A 21,955-nucleotide genomic window follows, 5' to 3' on the forward strand; every position below is an offset into this window, starting at 1 on the left:
GACGCCAATGCAGAACAAATGCTTATATTTATATATATATGGTTTTGCATTGGCGTCACAATGTCTAAATCCGTACATGTTTATGCCAGCCAATCGCAGAGTAGCTGAGTAGCTGGTCACATGACTAATAGCGTTTTTCATTGGCAGAACTGGTGCGCACTGAGTGCGCACTAAGGCTTGTTTACAATACATTTTCATATTTAAAATCGTGTCTTAATACATATTTAAAAATATTTTAGGTTATAAAATGATTCGTACGGATGTTATACATATTATATTACTGGTTAAAAATATTTGAGAATTTATTTAAGACAATCTTTCAATATAATAACATACTGTGAACAAGCTTAGTGCGCACTCAGTGCGCACCAATTCTGCCAATGAAAAACGCTATAAGTTGGCGGTTCTCTGTACTAGAGGTTCTCTACCCAGGGCCAGTCGAACACGCTATTAATTCCGAAGTTTCCGCTACAAGTCGCCACTACCTACATATTTACGTTATTGACCAAAACATTTTAAAACATAATCAGACAAGATTAGATAGGTTAACTACGATGTCAAAGAAGGCGAGAGTTTTCGATGTGCAGGAGATGATGCAGAATATCAGGCAGACCCTTCAGAACAACAAAGCAACTGGGTTCCAACAAGAAAAATCCGTCGACGAAAGTGCGGATTCCAAAGATGACAGCAAAGAAAGCGACGACGAAGATAATTTGATTGGTCCACCGATACCACTTCCGCTACCTGCTGATGTAAACACGAAAACTTCGGACGCAGATGAGAAAAAGAAGAAGAATGTTAAGAGCGCCGACAACGACGACGACGATGACGATGACGACGAATCGTCCGATGACGAGTCGTCCAACAAGATTCCGTGTACCCACGAAGTGACAATGACGCATGGCACTAAAGCCGTCACCGCCATCGCCGCGGATCCCTCCGGCGCTCGATTAGCCTCCGGATCTGTTGACTACGATGTCTGCTTCTGGGACTTCGCAGGTATGGACTCGTCCATGAGAAGCTTCAGGACCCTACAACCCTGCGAAAATCATCCCATCAAATGTCTACAGTATTCAACAACCGGTGACATGATACTGGTGATATCTGGAGCAGCACAGGCCAAGGTCCTGGACCGGGACGGCTTTGAAAAGTGTGAGACGGTGAAAGGTGATCAATATCTCATCGACATGTCACGCACGAAAGGTCACACTGCCAGTCTGAATAGTGGTGATTGGCATCCATCTGTGAAGGAACAGTATCTCACTTGCTCTCAAGATAGCACCTGTCGGATTTGGGATCTGAATAGTCCACGTTGTCACAAGAGTTTGATAAGGTGTAGGGCTCAGAATGGCGTGAAGACTATGCCAACCACTTGTGCATATAATCGAGATGGTAATGTAATCGCTTGCGGGTGCATAGATGGTTCTATTCAAATGTGGGATCAAAGGAGAACCTTTGTGACCCCTTCTCTGGTATCACGTGGTGCACACGCACAACACAGTGAGATATCTAGTCTGAGCTTTTCCTATATCAAGCGGATGTTGGCCAGCAGAGCCTGTGATGACACTCTGAAGTTGTGGGACCTGCGAATGTTCAAGTCACCGATCTTTGTGGCAAAGGACTTATTCTCGCGTTACAACACGACTGATTGTATGTTCAGCCCGGACGACACGATGGTGGCCACGGGAGAGTCCTTAAACAAAAATGCAGAACATGGCAGGATGTTATTTTACAGCAGCACGACGTTCGACTTGGTCAGCCAGATCTCTGTGACAAATTCACATGTGATCAAAACTCTGTGGCATCCAAAACTGAATCAGGTGTTTGTTGGCTGTGGCAACGGTATTGTGAAGGTGTACTATGATCCTAAGAAAAGCATGAGAGGTGCCAAGCTGTGCGCTGTCAAGACACATACCAAACAGAAGCACATTGAGATAATGTCTACACAGCAAATCATAACGCCTCACGCACTTCCTCTGTTTCGCCAGGACAGGCCCAAGTCAGTTCGTAAACAGATGGAAAAAGATAGGCTGGATCCTGTTAAATCCAGACGTCCTGATCTGCCTATTACTTCTGGTCAAGGTGGTAGAGTGGCATCCTCAGGAGGAACACTGAGTTCCTATGTCATACGAAATCTTGGCTTGAGCAAGAGGATAGAGGACGATCAAGATCCCAGGGAAGCTATCCTTAAATATGCCAAGATAGCAGAAGAGAAGCCGTATTGGATTGCACCAGCATACAAGAGAACACAGCCAAAGACTATATTTCAAACTGATGATCAGGACAGTGGCCCAAGCAATAAAAGACAGAAACAGTGAACTTATATTTTGTAACATATCACATATAAATTTAAGTTTAATTATTTATACATAATACACATATTACTACTAAAAACTAATTATTTTATAATATAATATTGATTTGTTTCGTTGCATATGACTCGATAAGCTGCTACTTCCTACAAAATGAATCGTATCCTTGTGTTGAAGATGTGAGGATAAAAATATCAATGACTGTTTACACGGCAGCTTAAAACCGGTTTAGTAACCACCGTAGTTAGTGAATTCTTGAATCCGATTGGAATATATTTCTAGATCTAAAAGAATATACCAATCGGATGCGAGAGTTTACTAAATACGGTTGTTACTAAACCGATTTTAAGTTGCCGTGTAAACTTAGTTAATAATTTTTCGAAATACGTACATAGCATACTCAGGACGTAAAAGTCAATTTATATTTCTAATATTTAAATATTACCGCGCGCGTGCACAATAAAGTGATCTGTTCTTAAGGTATCTTTAAAGGTACCTTTACATGGAAGCGTCGAGCGTTAAAGCGTTAGCCAATCAACGTATTAGGTTCCAGAAGTATACTTGTAGTTCTTGCGAAAAATGGCATTTTGATTAGCTACAGCTTTAACGCTCGACGCTTCCATGTAAAGGCACCTTTAGGTCTGTTCTTTTCAGCTGCACTGGGTGCTTTCCAGTTGCAATATCCCTAGACACTTTCATGCACACGGCGACATAAATTGCATTCTAATTGTCGTTATCGTCGACACAACACTACACATCCATGTTCAGCTCGAGGGCTACTAGTCGCTGTGTAAACTAGTGTTTTCTAGTGAAAATTAAAGTTAATAAGCGTAGCAGCTTGAAAAGTACCAGCGGCACTGGCATTTGCGACGTGAAGTGGATAATATCTTTTTTATTATTTAGATTTTATTATTTATTATTAAAAAATACCAAAATATAAGCATAGTTGACAAATAATCTTAACCTTACCCGACATATATACACATTAATACATACTTTGTTCCAATTGCATCGTGCACAACGTTACTTCGTGCATTTCTCTATACATATGTGTCAAGATGTGTTAAGCAATTGGAAAGCACCTATTGTAGTGATTGGTTCGACCTGGTAATTCACTAGATAATCTTTGCATCGGTTAAAAATTCCCAAAATTGGTGAGAAGTTACCAATAACGGAAATCCTGGATACGAGTCTATCAGTATCAGTCACATGGCTTATGTCGTCACTCGCGCATATATATATATATATATATATATATATATATATATATATATATGTGTATGGTTTTGCATCGGCATCGTAATGGCTTGGTTTACATCGTGCACTTAATACGCGTATCAGGTACTATATTCGTATCAAATTCGTATTAAATATTTAATACACACGATGTAAACACTGACGGATCAATTTAGTGCGAGTGTGCCAAGTAGGAGTATTATACTAAACTAATCGCGTATCAAATGATACAAATGATGACATATACGTATGAAACGAATGTTAGAGGGAACCTAACCTAATTAAAATCGGTGTTATCGGTAACCGTTGGTTTCAAATTATATTAAAAGTCTTGTAAAAAAGGAGAGAAGAAACGAGCACATTTTTAGAATTATGCATTCCTTCTGTCGGTCGAAGCTATCTTAAGCAAATTGCAACTCCAAATACCACTACTAGGAGGTAAACGACATGAATTAAATTCGTATTATATTTTTCCTTTAATACGTTCGATGTAAACGCACTCGTATTAAAGCATTGGTGCGCATCAAATTTAATACGCGTACTAACGTTTTGACGATGTAAACCAAGCCAATATCCAAATCCGTACATGTTTATGTTAGCCAATCGCAGAGTAGCTGAGTAGCTGGGGCCCAATTCTTGACGGTGTGCGAATGAGATACGCATGCGAAAATCTACAGTATACGTAACGTGAACTATACATTTTCGCATGCGTATCTCATTAGCATACCATCAAGAATCGAGCTCCTGGTCACATGACCAAGTTGGCGATTCTCTTTAAAGGCCATCTACAATAGCTGTAAGAATATAGCTGTAAGGCTGTAACGTGAGCTGTCAACGGGCAATAGGACTAGACATTAGCCAATAGGAGAAGGGAATAGAAATAATTGACCAATCCGAATTCCTATTACTTGTTCTTATTGCCTGTTGCCTAGCATTCTGCAAAGGCCTTTACTTCTCTAATGCGCACAATTCATTTTCATGTCGGCATAGCATCAGGACGGTCAGGATTCGCAGTAAATAAGGAACGCAGCTATTGTGAATTTGAGTTTTGCCTGAGGTATTTGTTACGTGAGGACATGTTCGAATTTGTTTGAACGTAAAAAACCAGTAATTTTTTAAAATATATTTTAGATTATTTCCAATGGCTTAAAATTTTATTATCTATTATAGAATAATGTTAAGACACATTAAATTTTATTAAATGCCTGGAACCATATATTGAGAGAAAAAGGGATTGTGTTTGATGTTAATTCTGATTCAATAATGTTAGGCGTTTAAAATTTTAAAATATTCTTGTTTTGAGTTCTAGGAATAAGATTTTGCGACTTGAGAAATTATCAATTCGTACGTAAGTCAGATTACCTCAAACATGTCTAAATCAAAAGACAGCATTTCTAAGAAACGTTCCAGTAATACCGCTATTCTCGATGAAGATACGGACAACGTTAGCACAGGTAAAAGTATTTTTTTTCATTATCTTATTTCATGATATGAGCTTTTTATTTAAGTGAAAGAAAGTGCTTCATGGTTGAATATGGGACATTTTAATTTTACATTTTGAGGTTAATTATCGAAGAAGCAAATGCAGGTCACAAAAATGTTGTTATTTTGCACTTTTTCTTCTTTAATATATGGTAATATATTAAAGGTTTCACAGAGGCTTCACAGAGAATTCTGTCCCAATGCCATTATACCCTTGTGATTTTGCACGTTCCTTTAATAACTAGTGCTCTGTTCTTTTTAGCTGCACTGCTGAACTGGTGCAATAAGTTAGAGTGAGAAAAAGTATATTTATCTCATTTTAATTTATTGCACTAGTATTTTTGTAGAAAAATTTTTCAAAGAGAGAAAAACAAATTATATGAAAAGTAATAGAATATTTTAAAGTAAAAAGTATTTTTTAAAGATACAAAGAAATTTAACTTAAAAATTATTCTCATAGTAAATACATCTTATGTTATTATACATCTAATGTCAGCATATGTTTGAATTTCTTTTTTGTAGCATCTACAGATAAACTTTGGTGGCATGAAATAGAAGAACTGTCACCATTGAGGATTCATGTGCCAAGTAATTCTGTAATATCTCGTGATACTACATCTAGTCTTAATACTATTAACCAGTTGTTACCACCAACAATAAGAAATTCATCGGTCCTATTAGTGTATCCTCCTGATAAATCCAATGATTCAAGTAACATAAAAGGACAGTTGAGTGCAGGTATGATCAAATTTATAATACTAAATTTGTATAGTATGGATATACACGCTATATAATGTTAATGCTAATGATATATATGTGTATGTATATATATTTTTTTTAGAAATTGTAAAGAATAATGTTTTGGAAACATCTGAATCTGAGAAAGAAATTAGTATAAAAAAGAAGAAAGGTCTTTTAACGATCGGAGATAGAATGAGCAAACAAAATGATTTTTTCAACGTATTGAATCTTAAAAAGCGTCGTATCTCACATGATGAAACAACAGATATATCCCATGTGTCGAGAAATCTTTCATTTAATAAAATGTCACCAATAAAGTTACAAGAAAAGGAAAAGTCACAAAAAGAGGATAGTGAAGATTCAATGTCAGATATTCCTTTGAAGTCAAGACCATGGCTTTTAAGAAAAACGCTTGAAGAGGGAAATAATTTAACTTCAGAGAAATTGAGATATATAATGAATAGTTCTAGGTGTAGCGATGGAACATTAAATAAACCTAGATTAAGAAAATCTGATGGAAGACATACTGACTCTTTAAATTTATCAAACAAAAGTCCAGTAAAAGCTCAACATTCAAATGTTGAACAACATGTTATGTCTGATAGTGTGAATACACCGGAAGATAATCGATATTTATTTAAAAAAAGACGTCTAGCAATGCAGTCTCAAGTACAATATATGCAAGAAAAAAAGAATTCTTTCGAAGCTGTTTTCGCTGATAACAGTGATGCAAGCTTGCCAAGAGGTAGAGACATGATTCAAGAAGGCGATACTCAATCCGTGACTCGTGATATAGAAGACCAGATGCCAAGGGTCTCGTCATTACATTCGGAAATTGTAGTCGATGATTCTGAGAGTGATTTTTCGGATAATCAGCAGAGTACAAGCCCACGATCGAAATTCTTTAAAGCACTTAGGAAGTCAAGTAAGAAAACGCAAGATAAAATCAAGCAAGACATGTTGGGTAATTTATCGCCACATGTTTATAATGTTCATAACGAGAGATCTGCTATCTTAAAGCCAAAGACAAGAATGATGAGACGTGCACTTGATATAAGCTCATTCGAAAATCCATTCGAGGACGTACTTCAAGAACATAGCGACAGTAGCAGAGAAAAGAATATAAATATGTCGATTAGAAATCGTGCTTCTCCAGAACTAGATGTATCTATCTATGTAGAAACATCTAGCCATACAAATATCACATCTCCAAAGGTAAATTCGATATCGAGAGAAAAATTGAGGAATATATCTGAAAATGTCATTCCTCCTAAGCGTTCGTCATCTGTTCCGTCCGGGCAGAGTACGCCGGACGGTCGTGTCCAAGGCGCTGCGGTACGTCCGGGCGTCCGTCTCTCGGCCCGAAGTAACGCTATTCTTCGATTATTCGATCAAGATAACGAAATTATTAGAGGTAATTTTATTGTTTTTTCATAATCTTATTTCATGATATGAGGTTTATATTCAGATGAAGGAATATGCTTCATGATTGAATATGGGATGTTTTCTTGGATTTTGGGGTTAATTATTGAAAAAGCAAATACAGGTCACAAAAATGTGATTTTACACACTTTGATAATTATTGAAAAAGCAAATACAGGTCACAAAAATGTGATTTTACACACTTTGATAATTATTGAAAAAGCAAATACAGGTCACAAAAATGTGATTTTACACACTTTGATAATTATTGAAAAAGCAAATACAGGTCACAAAAATGTGATTTTACACACTTTGATAACTAGATGACGAAATTTGAATAACATTTCTGGAAGCGTTTTGTAGAATAATTTCTGGAAGCGTTTTGTAGAATAATTTCTGGAAAAGAGAAAAATGAAGAAAGAATTTATTATAGTAGAGAGAAAGGAGGACGATAGAAAAAATAAACCGATTTTTGTCGAAGAAGTGTAACGTAAGATTATAATGTGTATAACTCACATTATACTTTTTTTTTTAGCAAAAATTGGTTTATTTTATCTATTTGATTCTTGCTTCATTGAACAAGTATTTCTCGCCAGATAAGAAGCGGGCCAATCCGATGGCAATGCCGTCGAAAACTTTCACGAATGCCGAGAAGATGCAACAGATTAAGGAGCGAGTGGAAGCAATGAAGAGTCGTGAATTAGCCGAGATGAAAATGCACGCCGGCAAAATCGATAAAAAGCAATTGGCATCAAACGTGAAGGCCTCAGGTGTCGTTTCAGGGAGAATTATGAAGAAGAAAAAATTGCCCGTCACTTCCGCGAAAAAGGTGGACCCCGCGTATCTGGTGAACGGGGAGGTGTACAAAGTACCGAAGCTCCTGCGTCCGAAGCAGTGGGCCACGGATCGCCTTTACAAGTTTCTGTGGAAATGCCTAGAGACAAAGTACAAGCTGTCGACGAGAATACGGTCGGAAAAATTCGTCGGAGATTTGAGCAAGATCGTCACGCTGATCTTGCGGCGCAAAAAGTACAACAGCTACAAAACCGAGCTGGAGGCCCTGATGAAGGAGATGGCTCGTTTGCAGATCATCAACACTCGGAATGATTTCTATAACTTTTGTCGTGACTTCATGCCATATGAATTTCGCGTTAAAGTCATTCCTATATTATTACCAGGCAATCAGAAGACGATCCCCTATGATCCGGATAAATTGCACACGTCCTTGCTCGATGAGTAATATTATAATTAAAATTGTGATTTTGATATTTTCTATTCGAAGTAGCGTACAATAGATTTACCTGTTCGAAATAGATTTATAGTTTATATAAATGAAACGAAAGAATTTATTATGGAAAAGGCGATGGGAAAAATGGGCAGATTTTTGCCAAAAAAATGCAATGTAAGATTGTAATTTGTATAACGTTATACTTTTTCGGCAAAAATTGGTCCATTTTACTCATTTTCTTTGATTGTTGCACTAGTCTGATGTATGTGCAAATACACGTAGTCTATGCAGTATTGAGTTGTGTAATAAGCAATTTCGGATGTTTTAAGTAATATAAGACGATTGGACTTTGATGTAATTACAATTTTGGAACATTGTAAAGGGTGGCAGAATACCATAGGTCGAAACGGCGTAGATATTGTCATACATTTTTATCTCTGCTAATTCGCGACTCTTTATTGCTTGCTCTCGCTCCTTAATCTACTGCATCTTTTCGGCATTCATAAAAATTTTTAACGGCATTGCCATCGGATTGTTATAATATCAAAATAACACAAAACACCGATAATTGCTTGATTTAAAAAATCCGAAATCGCTTATTAGACAATATAGATATATACGTGGACTGTAATATATAAACTGTTGATATATAAACTATTAAGGTATACATAGCAGTAGTTTTTTTGACTGTATATGTTACGAAACAAAGAGATTGCATATTTGTTACAAGTATTGTAAGGGAGAATCTTGCTTTGTAACTTCTATTTTTGTATTTTTTAATAAAAAAAGATATTCTGAATAGAACTGCGGGCCGATTAATATTGCGTTTCATATCTCGAGTAATGCATTTGTTATACGATAATGATTATATTTTGTATGTATGTGAATGTTTTTCTCTCTTTTTCTCTTTATCGCGAGCGCGTACACCTGTCTAGTTTTTGTAGCACGCCTCGGTCGGCGATAAGCACCTCATGTAAATACACAGCCGGGAATTTGCGCGCGGCCAATGTTTACATTCTCACTCTTCGTCCGGCCGCTGGGCTTCCGTTTGCCACGCGTCCGTCGTGCGTGCGACACACGAAACATAGTTTTCCCACGGTGCTAATATTTGCGTACGTACGATCGCTTCGCTTTCCCGATCATTTGCTTATTCCTCCTTTGATTTGACGACGTGAGAAGTATGTGAAGAAATGCATGTCCAAAATTCTTGCAAACTTTCTGTGCTATTTTCTTTTTATATATTTCGACGCATTTTGCAGGAATTTTTCCGGACATGCGTTTTCTTGCTTATGACGTCATAAGTCAGGAAGATCGCGGCGAACAGGCGTTTTTAACGCGTGCGTATGCTTGTCATAATCGTCTTAAGGTGCTATTAGATGCAAGCGTTCGAGCGTCGAGTGTTAAACCCGTGCGCAGCACCTTTGCGCATAAATTTAAATCGTTCAGATTTCAGCGTCTTGACGCTATTAGCGCAATGTTGCATAATAGAATCCGTGTCTCTTTCTGCGAATATTTGTAACACCTAAAACCTTTTTTTTTATTTTGTTCATATTGCATTTGCAATTAGTGATATTAATGCAATTAACTCCATGTTTTGTTTGTAATATTCGTTACTGATAATGTTATTGCATTTTAATAACCACAAATGATGCCGATAATTAATAAACATTTTGTAATATCTTGCAGTTTTTTCTGAATTGCTAATAAATATCTCGAAATTCAACTGACAGTTCAGTATGTAATCAAATTAATTTTGCGTTTTAGCAACAACTCACTATATATTACTATACATGTGTTCAACACTTGACCCTCGACGCTTTATACATAAATTCATTGTTATTTTTGTAGCTATTAATAACCTCAATCGTTGGTTGCGCGTGTGATATTTTGCGCCAACAAACAGTGTTTGTTCTTCTGATGTGTGACGTCTGTCGAAAATAATATTTATGCCGTTTGATGCGGAATGGGGGGTAACGTTACATCAAGCGAATTGCGAATATGAGTGCCAAAAATTCGAGACACATTTGCGACATCTTATCGCGGCATCAGACGTCACGAGCGGTTGATGTAATTTTTATCGAAATTTTTGTCAAACTTTCATCTTATTTTGTTTACACCGACGTGGTAGCCTTGAAACGTAATGAAATTAATGGCATTTCTTCATCACAAATATCGGTTTCTGGAGAATGTTAAACCAGGTCGCTGCTCTGAATGATTAATAAATAACCATTTAATAATATGTGCGATGAAAAAATTGTCATAACCTAATTGCATGGCGTCTTGAAATTATACATTTGCTTTTTTGTCGTCATAAGCTAATTGCATGGCGTCCTGAGGTTAAATTTGGTATTCACTTTGTAGATATTCGTGCCTGCTTTATTTTATTAATTTGTTTGTTTATTCATCTCTCGATACGATATATGCAACCAAAGCTCGCGAGTGTATCGCGCGGTAGGAACGATCGAGTTGAGCGAATCAGTCGTGAATCAAATCGTGAATCGATCGATAGTGCGGAACGATCAGTCTGCAATTTGACAGTGATTAATCGACTATCAATCGATTCTCTTGTCCGCCATCTTGTTTCAAACGTTCTTCAAGCGAGTGTGTGCGTGCGCCCGGTGCGTGTCGGTTGCGTCGGGACTCGGTAAATATTTACGCGGAAACGAGCGTGTCGCGTGTTTGTTGAGTGTTTACATATCGGCACGCTCACGCAATTCCGTGACGCGTTTGTGACAAGAGCGCGATTAGTGTTTCAAAGTCGCGCGACGTGTGACGACCAGCTAACGAGCGGGATTACCGTGACCTCCTGACCCGCACAGCGCGAACCTGCGACGACGTGGATCTCGATGACTCGACGGATGACATCGATTCAGAGTGAGTCAATCAATCTTGCTTTCTTTTCGGTAAATATGCAGTATAATGCTCTCATTGGATTTTCTTCAAACTTTATAAATTTGTATATTTTAATACGTAGAATTGATTTCTGAAGGCGAAAATTGTCGCTTATTTTTCGTTTTCTTGCTTCTTTATTTTAATGTTTTATGATGTAAGAAAGTGATAACTTTCCTTATAAAACTTTCTAACTTTATGTCTAATTATTTAAGTTTTATAAAATAATATATATGATTAAAGCAGAGAAAAACATGCATGAACTATTCTCTGCTTTATAACAGAATTTATGCTTTTGATTAAATTCAGACAGCACAAGATCTCTGGAGGATGTCCTGAAGACGTTCTCAGGATGTAAGAACATTCTGAGAATGTTTTTAGGATATTCTGTGAAGATTTGTTCTGTCTGGGTTTAATCAAAAGCATAAAATTTGTTATAAAGCAGAGAATGGTTCATACATGCTTTTCTCTGCTTTAATCATATACTATTTTATAAAACTTAAATAATTAGACACATTAACACAAGTTAGAAAGTTTTATAATAAAAGTTATCACTTTCCTACTCTCTTACCGACATCATAAAACATTAAAATAAAAGAAACAAAAAAACAAAAAATTAGTGAAAATTTTTGTTTTCAGAAATCAATTCTACACCCTAAAATATACAAATTTACAAAGTTTGAAAAAATTCAAAATGAGAAGCGTTATATTGTATATTTATCCTCTTTTCTCGTTTGCAATTGAGAATTGAATTTGTCTCTGCAAAGAGACTATGTTTTGAGTTGACGAAAAATAACCTAAATTAACTTAACCCCAAATATATGCTCCTTCCGTTGTGCTTCGATTAGAGATCGAATGCAAGATAGATTCGGGCTGGGATTAATTGTATAGCTATATATATAATTTTCTTATAACAAATCTTTGAGTACTCTCGTGTATTACATTACGGTACATGAAATTACACTCTCTTAAAATGAATCAGTGAAACATCATTGAAAGCAGTGAATATACACTGATTTGTAGTTATAAGTATAGCACTGAAACTGCTCAGTGCTATAATTATAAGTGATATCAGTGATTATTCACTGATTCACTTTAAGAGATTAGAAATCGAATTCTGTGTTCCCATGTCATTAGTTATAATATAATAATTATACAATAAGATTGCGCGGAAGAAACGATACGTCTTAAAAATTTAGCGAATCGATCGATCAGTCTATCGATCTCTATCGAGATATTTCGATAATGGAAGATAGATATTCTGTAACCCGCGATTTAAGTAGATAAAAGTAATACCTAAATGTATAATCCTGGGTGTGTAATTATGGATATTTTTATTATTTTGCTTTTTAAGTACAAATATTTAAACTTTTAATATAAAAGAATATATATATATATATATATATATATATATATATATATATATATATATATATTGTGCGAGAGAGAAATCTGGTACAATAAGAAATATTCTCGTAAAGAGAGAGAAGAGCAACTTAGAAAGTGGACAATTTTGCAGTACATGGAGACGATCGTGAATCTTTTCCTCCAACGTAAACTCATTTGAAAAGTGAACACATTTTCATATATTTCCAAGATAAGTTTTTCACTTTTCACGAGTTCACGCTGAGGCAAAAGATTCATGATTGACTTCCAGACTCCAGTCGTATACATTTGTTCACAGAGAGACAAGAACGCCTCTTACACCGCAACATGATCCTGCGTGTTAATTAATCGCGCATGGCCCTCGAAGGACAACTGGTCGGTTGGTCGGCGCGACGGCCCTTCGTTTGAAGTCTAATCTCTAATGGAACGGTCGCCTCAATTAGGTCGGACTTATTTTCGCCGAGCCGCGATGTTTGAGCGCGCATTAGTAGCCACGCGACCGCGCCACGCGCCGCTCGTTACGCCCCGTCGCCGTTGGCGATTGTTTCCCCTCGTCTTCGGCGCAAAAATGATTAGAGTCTGTGCGGCATGGAAGGCGAGAGAGCGGGCCGAATGCGTCGCGATAATTGCGTGGAGTGAATCACGGGATTCACGCGTCCGCGAATTACGCGAATTACGGGGCGCTCCGTGCGCTTACAACCGCGTTTGGACATGATACGGTCCATTTATAATTGACGTAGGTCGGGTAAAGGTAGGACAGGACAGGGCAGGGCAGGCGCATTGTAATCTTTGCGAAAACACGGGAGTTATCTCCGTGATTTTGTTACCTCAACCGTCGAGGCGCGTCATCAGCTGTCGCCTCGCGATAACGCGACGAGTTTCATTCGGACGAGCGACACTGATTGACGTTAGTTAATTGAACTTTGAACCCGCCGTTTCAAAAATACCGCATCGCCTTCGTATCTTTTTGTCGCCCCGTGGCCGTAAATAGAAAATGCAAGCAACGTCTAAAAAAAGATATGCTCTGAAAGATTGAGAAATCTTTCGCAATTTTACGCTGAAGCTTTCCAACCGAGTAATTTTTAATGCAATAACTATTTCATCAGAACAACGAATTCATATCAATTTTTCTCTTAACCATATTCTTTTCACTATAACTGATTGTTATATAATTGATTGTTCTGATATGACTGCTCTGAGAGAAAAAAATATCTGAAAGATAAGAGATATTTATTCGATGGGTACTAATGATATATTTATTCAAATCTAAATTTTTTTGTCTGAATGAAAAACAAACGATTACTTTCATGAGAAGTTAAGTTTCTCAGTGTAACGACCATAACAGTTTTCCTCATCTAACTCCGACGACAAAAAATGCTGAACAGGACAGACTTAAAATGTTCAAAGGTCCGACAAAGCGCGATTTTAATTCCGAGACAATGCGTGGGAGAGGGAATCGGGGAGATTTATCGGCGTGGTCGCGGAACCGCATTGATGAGCCCGGAGTGCACTTATGCATTCAATTCCAGGGAGCGACGATCTTTCCACGCTCGGCGACGGTGCGCGCTCGAATGTTATGACAATTATGAGTTTTTCGTTTGGGGCACCCCCACCGGGGGTGGCACGTGGCCCGGCGTGCAGCGCGCCGGGCGAGTGGGGAAGCGAGGGGGAAGCGAACGGCGCGTGCCGCCGCGTGAGAACGGCCCCGCTCACACGCGTCACACGCACACGACACGCACGTGTGTGGCGCACACGCAGCCGCGAGAAAGAGGGAAAAGGGAGCGAGAGTGCGTGTATGATGCATCTCTCTTTGTGGGATTCACTTGCGCTCACGCATTCGCTCCGACTTGTCGCGAAACGGCGCACTGATCGGATGTCGCGTCTCTCGCGAATAATGCAGGAAAATAATTTTCGTCATTTGTCATTCAATCGTGTGTGATGTTATCTCGTGTTACACGCGCACATGAGAAAAACACACGAGGCGGAAAGCAGCGGCGGATTTGATCTCGTTTCAAAACGTCCGCGCGACGTCCATTGTGCGATCATTTCGCTAATTGCGAAATGGAATTCCGCTCGTCGCATACATTTATTTCGCGCGACGCAGTATCGATTACATTTAATCCACAAATGGATACGGGAGAATTGATAACAAATGGACGGCGTGCCGCATTCATACGAAAGCCGCATGCACACGGAATGCACGTGCACGCACGTGTGCGCGTGTGCGTTTGCGCTTTACGCAGTGTCGTTCCTGTGATCGTTTTCGGCAAACAGACTGAGCGAAACGATCCGGGTCTCGATGAACGAGTTCGCTTGTGTTCTCGACTGCACTTCGATACGTTTTTTGAAGTCTTTGCGATCTTTGCGTTAGTCTTTTCTTTCGCGCAATTTCTCGTCCTCCCTCTTTCTCTGCAATGCACGAGTTTGTTATACATTGTTCAACACCTAACTTTCTATTTCGAATTAAATCATTTGCGATGGAATTAACGGCTTCCATGCGAATTACGTATCACGACATCGATTGCATTTGCGAAATGCAACGACAATAGGAAATGCAACGACAATAGGAAATAGCAACAATCTATTTACTGTTATCCCTTTCAGCGAGATTTTACAATGCTATACTTATACTCTAACTAAACTATCGGAGTATCGATCATATAACTTGTTTCTAAGAGCAGAAAAGTGAAAAGTTTCACGTGGGAAGTTTCATATTTACATTGTTCGAGAAGTTGCATGACCGCCAAAAGTGAAACTTCTCACTTTCCACAAGTTCACGTTACACGATTGAGATGTCCAGTTATAAGTACAGCATTTCAGCGTGAAGCATGAACACTCGCTGTATTCCAGCGAGTGGAGATAGAAAAAGGTGGAGGCGACCTTTGAACTTCAATTTGACAAAATGTACCCGGGCCGTCGTGACGCTATCTGGCGCGTGGTTGAACTGCTCCATTCAAGCTACCAACGCGTGTGATTGGCGTTTCTTGTCAGTCGGTTATTGGTTTCCGACCGAGATCGGCAGTCGATACTCGTCGATCACCCGCGCATTAATCCAATTCGTCCTTACTCCCAATCCCCATGGGCCATTGGGCGCGCGTTCTACTGTTCCATCACGGTGTGTCGCGCACACGCACGACACGCGTGCACTCTCGTTACCGAGCGGCTCGTCGATTAATTGCCAACACCTCGAGCAGTCCCATTCGGGCCCATCGACGCTCTCTCGTTTGCGGCTTGTAATTACTGCTCGCGCCACCCAACCAACCCCCACATCGACGATATCCCGCGTATGATCCTCACGGACAAATTAAAGCTGCTTCCGCGGAGTATCGTTCGCGGATTAAGCGTCTCCTCGCCGCTCGAGAAATCGAAAAATCAACCCCTTCGCCGTGGAAATTATTGTTGCTCCGAGTCGCGTTTGCTATTACCGGCCTCTTATTAGCCCCACCCACCTGCCCGATCAGCCTTTCGTCGAGGTTTCGGAGCGGGTCGCAAACTCGCTCGGAAGTTCTCCCGAGAGATCACACGGGGTTTGCGGTAATATCCGCAAGCTCGCGCGGTCCCGCGGGGGGGTGCCGAGCCACGGCGTTCTCGGCCACCTTTGCACACGTCGGCGACGGGGGGAAAGGAGGCATGACGCGCGTCGCGTACGTCGAGGGGGTGATCGTGACGCCGGCGGAGTCCGGGCCGGCACGGCCGAGGTTATAAATAGGACGGCACGCCGCTCCGGAGCGGTATTTCGTCGCGTGACGCCGTGACGTTCGCATCGATCCGACGTGCTGGTGAACGTAGGCGCAGGGCGGGTAACAGGCGTTCGCGCACACGGCCGAAAATCAATCCGGCGCGTATACAGTCGCGCGGCGTAGTAGAGAAATAATCAGGCGAGGTGAGGCCTCTCTTTCTCTGTCTCTTTCTCCCTGTCTCTATCTCTCTCTGCCGCTCCTTCGCGCTCTCTGTCCGCCTCAACCCCGAAGACGAGGAGGCGTCGCGAGGGCCTAACCACGAGGTAGAAACCACCGTCGCGCGCTAGCTGCCCCGGTGTCTCTCTCTCTCTCTCCGCGATGCTGAAGAAGTTGCTGACCAAGTCCGGTCGCAGGATCCTGCGGGTAAGCTGATGACGACAACGACGACGACGAGTTCCCAGTGTAGTTTATCCTTGCTGATCGTGACGTTTCGCTGTCTCTCGTAACGTACGCACGCACATTTCCGTCGCGCGCATGGTTGGCGACCTAATTCTACCGGGTGTCACCTGACCGGTTCCGGCGTTTCGCACGCTCGATCGGGGTCGTTCCAATTTGCGTATTCTGGACCCGTCTCTTTCTATTCCTCCTCTTTGTTTTTCTTCCGCGTTCCACGCGGATTCTCGCGAGGGGGGTTCGTCGCGTTGTTCTATTGGCTTTCCGCGCGAGATCAAATTTCGAGCTTGCACGAATTGTCGTGACATTTCTGCGCGAAACGTTGAATAATCGCGGATCAATGTCCTCTTGCGTGTGCCAGTCCGGGTCGGGTGCGCGGTGTTCTGTGTCGATGGACTTTAGCCGTATATCCGAGGAAACGGCGGGAAGTCGCGTTGACGCCAGAGACTTTGCCTCGTCGTGTCGTCTTGTCACGTTTCCCGGTCGCTTGCTTTCCTACTCTTGCTACCAGGGCGTGTTATGTTTCGCTCCGTAGGCGATCAAGAAGCTGTCTACCAGGAGCCGCAAGGCCAAAAGGTCGCGCAATCCCAGCTCCTGGCACACGGCCATCCCCGACCTCGAGACGACCTCGCTCTCGTGGTCCTTGCCGTCCTTAGACGCCAAAAGCATCGACACGTACATGACGTACGTGGCCGAGAACTCGGAGGACTGCACGTCGAGCTGTTGCTGCTGCGACGAATACGAGGAGAACCAGAGGAATGAGAACCGGGAGAACGAGATGATAATCTAACGTCCGTGTCGTTAGGCTCGTTCGTTCGTTCGTTTGTACGTATGTTCATCTCGCGATCGAGATCGACCCCGGCCGAGTCCGGGTGAATTACGCGCTTACGACGTCGAAACGACATTTAACCCTTGACCGGCGACACGCGCGGCTACTTGTCCGTCGCTTTCCTTCGCGCCTCCGTAAGGACTCTCGACGCGGATACGATTGCTCGTAAACAGAAAAATAGAAAGGAAGGTAAAGAAGATATTGTGACTGCGAGTGCAATATACATACTGAGAAAAAAAACTTGGAAATTTATTTGTGCAATATAAAGTTCATGTCTGTGAAATATCGTTTATTTCTGAAAAATAAGGTTCATTTTTTAGATAAAGTTTGTTTTTAAATTTTGTTTCTGAAATTGAAAATTCTTTCTGAAGTTGAATTTGAACAATTTATTTGTGGGATGTAGAGTTTATTTCTGTGAAATAAAATTTATTTCTGAAATAAAGTTTGTTTCTGAAATAAAATTTATTTCTGAAATTAAAAATATCTGCCGAACCTTAATATAAACTTGAAAACCTTTTTATGTGATATGAAGCTTCTTTCTGAAATCGAAACTGTCTTCTGAGTTTGAAAATTTACTTGTGGGATATAAATTTACTTCTGGGGATTACTTTCGCATCCCATAAGTCAAATATTTTTCCCAACATTTCAAGTATTTTTTTCTCAGTTCACGAGCGTCCCGAGAGAGAAGATCAGTCGGGGGACTCCCCCGTTCCCGTTACCGGTTAAGGGTTAATCACGATCCCTCCGCAATCCGTTCCACGCAGGGGCGCGCTCTTATTTTTCGAGACGTCGTATTTCGGCAGCAGGCTTAATTAAAAAAAAAAGGAAAATAAAAAAGCTGCCACGTCGATCATATGCCGCCCCTCGGATCATCGCAATCGTCGTAACGTGACCGTCTATCTCCTATCGTTCGTCGAGAGGCAAAACAGCGCGCGACGGAGAGACGATAATTTATTTCCAGTTAGTCTTCCATACGGATCGTCCACTTGTTTGCGGCGCGAGGCGCTCGCGTTTACCTCGATCTCATTTAGTCGATATTAGCCTCGCAGTTTTTCGTTCGTTAAGCGCGACGCGACTTATTTATTGATTATCCCTCTCCCCCATAACGATCGCGCCCATCGTATCGACTGATTCGCCGCGATCGGCAATGCGCTACCACAGTCCCATTTTATTCGCGTCGACGTTACGGTCTTGTTTCCTCGTCCCGTCGCGTTAGGAAACAGCAACGCGCCGTTTCGCGTCATCCTCTCTTTCGTAATAGAGTATAGCAATACATGACGTAGTACAAAGAAAAGAAAAAAATATATATACACACATATACACATATATCGTTTAGCGCGTTATCGACTAGTCCGTTCTTGCGCGCGAGAGAACGCGACGGCCGAAATAATAGGACTTTTCCATTCTTCGTACGATTAACACTCGCGTGTGCCGAGTGTAACCTGGGTTGATCACTGTATTTCGCGTACGGTACTCGAGTTCACCGGCGTGTCGCGAACTATTTCAGGCGATCAATAAGTTACTTTCGATTCGCTGTACTCAACATGTACACGTTTCGCACGGCGGGACCTCTCTTCAACTCTGTCGGGATAATTTATACTTCTAATCGGCGTTACTCTGAGCCGAATACGAATTTCGAGCAGATTTAGATAGATTAGTAAGCGAAAGGTGACGGGGGAGAATTGTGCGATTCGTCTGTTCAATTAGCTCAACATCACTCGCACTCGCATGTGTGTATCTATTTTCGGGAACGGCCGAATTTATACATGCGTGTATCGGTGAGAAGCGCTCGATCCGATATAAAATGATTCGTGTAGGACACGAAGGATCCTTCCTGCCACTTATCGGCGCGAGGAGATTCGATCTTTTAACTCGATGTTGTCGTCACTTTTGCTCTAATCGTCCTAGGTGTTCAATATTTCGCGCGCGGTCAAGGTGCACTGTTAGAGATTAGTTAGCTGATACATGTACAATCGGCCCTCAGTCAGCTGGGAAACACTGATCGGCCTTATCCTAGGGCGGGAAAGAGGAATTGCGGCTCGTACACGCAGAAAAATACATACTGTATTCAAATGAGTGTCATTTGCTTCGAATATCTGTTTGTCCGCTAAGCTATCGTGAGTTCATCATAAGTATCAAATAAAATCTTAGCATTTTACTCGAGAATATGAAATTGGCCTCTTTAAGATTTAAAATGACTGTACAATCCTCCTAATGGTAAATCTCTTTCTTTTTAATAAACTTATTCAGTTTTATTTTCTTTTTATTGTTCTATTTTCTTAGAAAGTAGAAGTATTTTGGAAGATGGAATATTTAATTTTCAGTTATATTTGCTAAAACATACGATAGTCTAAGTAAATCAAAGGGAGTTTAATATTTTACCATGCGACATTTTTTCGCGCATACCACCCAAGGGATTAAAACAAACATTCACTTTTGTTTACTGCATTCAGTTAAACTAACTTTATCTCCGATGAGACTTTATAATGTCCTTGTAGAGAGAAGAGATTATACTTTTGAGTGCATGACGATGAATCTTTCCAAAATTTATAATGAATACGTTTGAAGACTGCTAATCAAAAGAAAATATTGCCTGTTGAAGAGAACCATTACTTATATATGTATACCAAAGAAGGAAATTAAAGCGAGCAGTCGCTTTTCTTAGCGGTGGGATGCTATTTTTCCCCGTGTGCGTGCCGTATTTCGCGAGATGGTCAAGAGTCGTTTCGCGAATCGCGAACGGCCCCTGGTTCCCATGTCGATTTACTATGACTTTCGCGACTCTGCCGGGTCGCTGGCGGCTATCGAGGGCGTTTACGCAATAAAATCGCACCGGCCTGATCACCCGAAGCAAGCTCTACTCTTTCCGATCGTTCTCTTCAGCACCCTTTGCTCAAGCGCGTCTCTAATTTCCGCTAGAGAGTAGCGAGGATGCGTTTATTCTTCCTACAGGTTGATTTATAATAAGATAACGAGCGAGTCAAGAGAGACGGAGATGACGATGGAGGAGAAGATGATGACGATGAGCTTTAACGACTTATGTGTATAGATGCAGAATATTTATATGTACATAGAGCAACGCACGAAAATATGGATGTGTACGTAGATGTACGGTGCGTGTTGGTACTCTATCGTAAGCGTCGATAAGGCTGTGACTTTGTAACGGATGTGAGTGTCATAAATAAAATGGTTTTATTGACGACCCCCGGTGTTCCCATGACCCCTGTCATCACGGTTTCATTGATCGCGCAACATGTGTACTAGCGGCCGCGCACACACATGCACACGTACGCACCCATACCCACACACACACACACACACACGCACACACACGCACACACATGGACACCTACTGGTCAGGAAAGTACTATAATATGACCGGTTGTAAGATACGCGAGTCCTTCGTTTGAATTGGTAATGATATCGATTTGCGCGCGCGATTTTCTCGTTACGCCGCGCTGCACCGATCGCGGGTCATTCCGGCGCAACCTGTATTCGCGAGCTCCGTGCAATTGAGGGTTGGTTATAGCCGGCTATAGCCGGCCGCCCGTAATTCCACGTCGTTTTCCCCGATAGCGTTCTAACGACCGAGCCGTGGCTCGCGAAATTCACTCGTGTCTACGACGATAGCTTATTCGGCGGATAACTTAATAATGACTCCCGCGCGCTTTCCCTGACGATTCGCGCTGTTCCAGGCTACGCCCAGTGTATGATGTTGATGTTAATATCGAATTAATTAATTAATTAAACCGGATCGATTAGTGTCTTGAATGTGCGCAATCTGAAGCCATGGGTTTCCCCTTTTGCCCTCTGGCTCTTCCGTTAGGGAAATCCGGCTGAGTATTTCGCGATATATTCGTGAGGAAAATGCAGCTTCGAGTGTCCCGCTGTGATTATTCAGCGATAATGACGACGATGCGATAATTCCCTTGATCATGCATCAGTCAAAACAGAAGGGGGAAAGATGATTGCCGGAATTAACCTGACACTGACGCAACCAAGTGGTCGGAGGAAACAGAATTTTTGGTTTTCATAATAACCGAATTTGGTTCGTACACGGAAAAAACAATTCTATTGGTGCAACCGAATTTTCGATTGCTCAGGGATCATACGAAAACTCGGTTGTAGGAACAGAAAAATTCCTTTATGAGGCTTCTGTATAGTCAATTACTCTCAGTAGCTTCAACCGAGTTTTAATATCGCTGAATGTTTAGACGAATATTTTCGGTTGTGACAACAGAAATATTAGTTTTCAAAACAGAGATATCGCTTTTGATCACCTAATTTTCAGTTAGTT

At 41.0% G+C, this 21,955-nt stretch overlaps 3 protein-coding genes across 6 annotated transcripts; all 3 read left to right on the forward strand.

Moving 5' to 3' along the window:
* Positions 1-414: 414 nt before the first annotated feature.
* Positions 415-2,398, forward strand: LOC116850853 (gastrulation defective protein 1 homolog). The gene has a single exon (XM_032829596.1). It carries the CDS (start codon positions 555-557, stop codon positions 2,316-2,318), a length of 1,764 nt encoding a protein of 587 aa, XP_032685487.1. The 5' UTR covers positions 415-554; the 3' UTR covers positions 2,319-2,398.
* Positions 2,399-4,436: 2,038 nt separating this feature from the next.
* On the forward strand, positions 4,437-9,225 carry LOC116850831. Of its 4 annotated transcripts, none has more exons than XM_032829545.1 (5): positions 4,437-4,605; positions 4,858-5,002; positions 5,553-5,768; positions 5,872-7,185; positions 7,790-9,225. In XM_032829545.1, the coding sequence occupies exons 2-5, from the start codon at positions 4,918-4,920 to the stop codon at positions 8,431-8,433; spliced, it is 2,259 nt and encodes a 752-aa protein (XP_032685436.1). In that variant the 5' UTR covers positions 4,437-4,605; positions 4,858-4,917; the 3' UTR covers positions 8,434-9,225. The 4 variants fall into 4 exon arrangements, with proteins under 4 accessions (XP_032685436.1, XP_032685435.1, XP_032685437.1 ...); XM_032829544.1 differs by having other exon boundaries at positions 4,477-4,605; positions 4,852-5,002; XM_032829546.1 differs by having other exon boundaries at positions 4,528-4,655; positions 4,852-5,002.
* Positions 9,226-9,375: 150 nt separating this feature from the next.
* On the forward strand, positions 9,376-20,860 carry LOC116850834. The gene is made up of 3 exons (XM_032829552.1): positions 9,376-11,295; positions 12,995-16,799; positions 17,365-20,860. The coding sequence occupies exons 2-3, from the start codon at positions 16,755-16,757 to the stop codon at positions 17,617-17,619; spliced, it is 300 nt and encodes a 99-aa protein (XP_032685443.1). The 5' UTR covers positions 9,376-11,295; positions 12,995-16,754; the 3' UTR covers positions 17,620-20,860.
* The last annotated feature ends 1,095 nt before the right edge of the window (positions 20,861-21,955 follow it).

Source organism: Odontomachus brunneus, unplaced genomic scaffold (genome assembly GCF_010583005.1).
Source record: "Odontomachus brunneus isolate Ranch 3 - 2012 unplaced genomic scaffold, Obru_v1 Obru_scaffold_157, whole genome shotgun sequence".
Classification (NCBI taxonomy): Eukaryota; Metazoa; Arthropoda; class Insecta; order Hymenoptera; family Formicidae; genus Odontomachus; species Odontomachus brunneus.

Bases quoted from the DNA above. Each gene is read 5' to 3' on its own strand.
- LOC116850831 (XM_032829545.1), top strand. From the start codon at position 4,918: ATGTCTAAATCAAAAGACAGCATTTCTAAGAAACGTTCCAGTAATACC. The intron at 5,003-5,552 runs GTAAAAGTATTT...TCTTTTTTGTAG, and splicing joins TACGGACAACGTTAGCACAG to CATCTACAGATAAACTTTGG. The intron at 7,186-7,789 runs GTAATTTTATTG...ATTTCTCGCCAG, and splicing joins AGATAACGAAATTATTAGAG to ATAAGAAGCGGGCCAATCCG.
- LOC116850834 (XM_032829552.1), top strand. From the start codon at position 16,755: ATGCTGAAGAAGTTGCTGACCAAGTCCGGTCGCAGGATCCTGCGG. The intron at 16,800-17,364 runs GTAAGCTGATGA...TTCGCTCCGTAG, and splicing joins CCGGTCGCAGGATCCTGCGG to GCGATCAAGAAGCTGTCTAC.
- LOC116850853 (XM_032829596.1), top strand. From the start codon at position 555: ATGTCAAAGAAGGCGAGAGTTTTCGATGTGCAGGAGATGATGCAGAAT.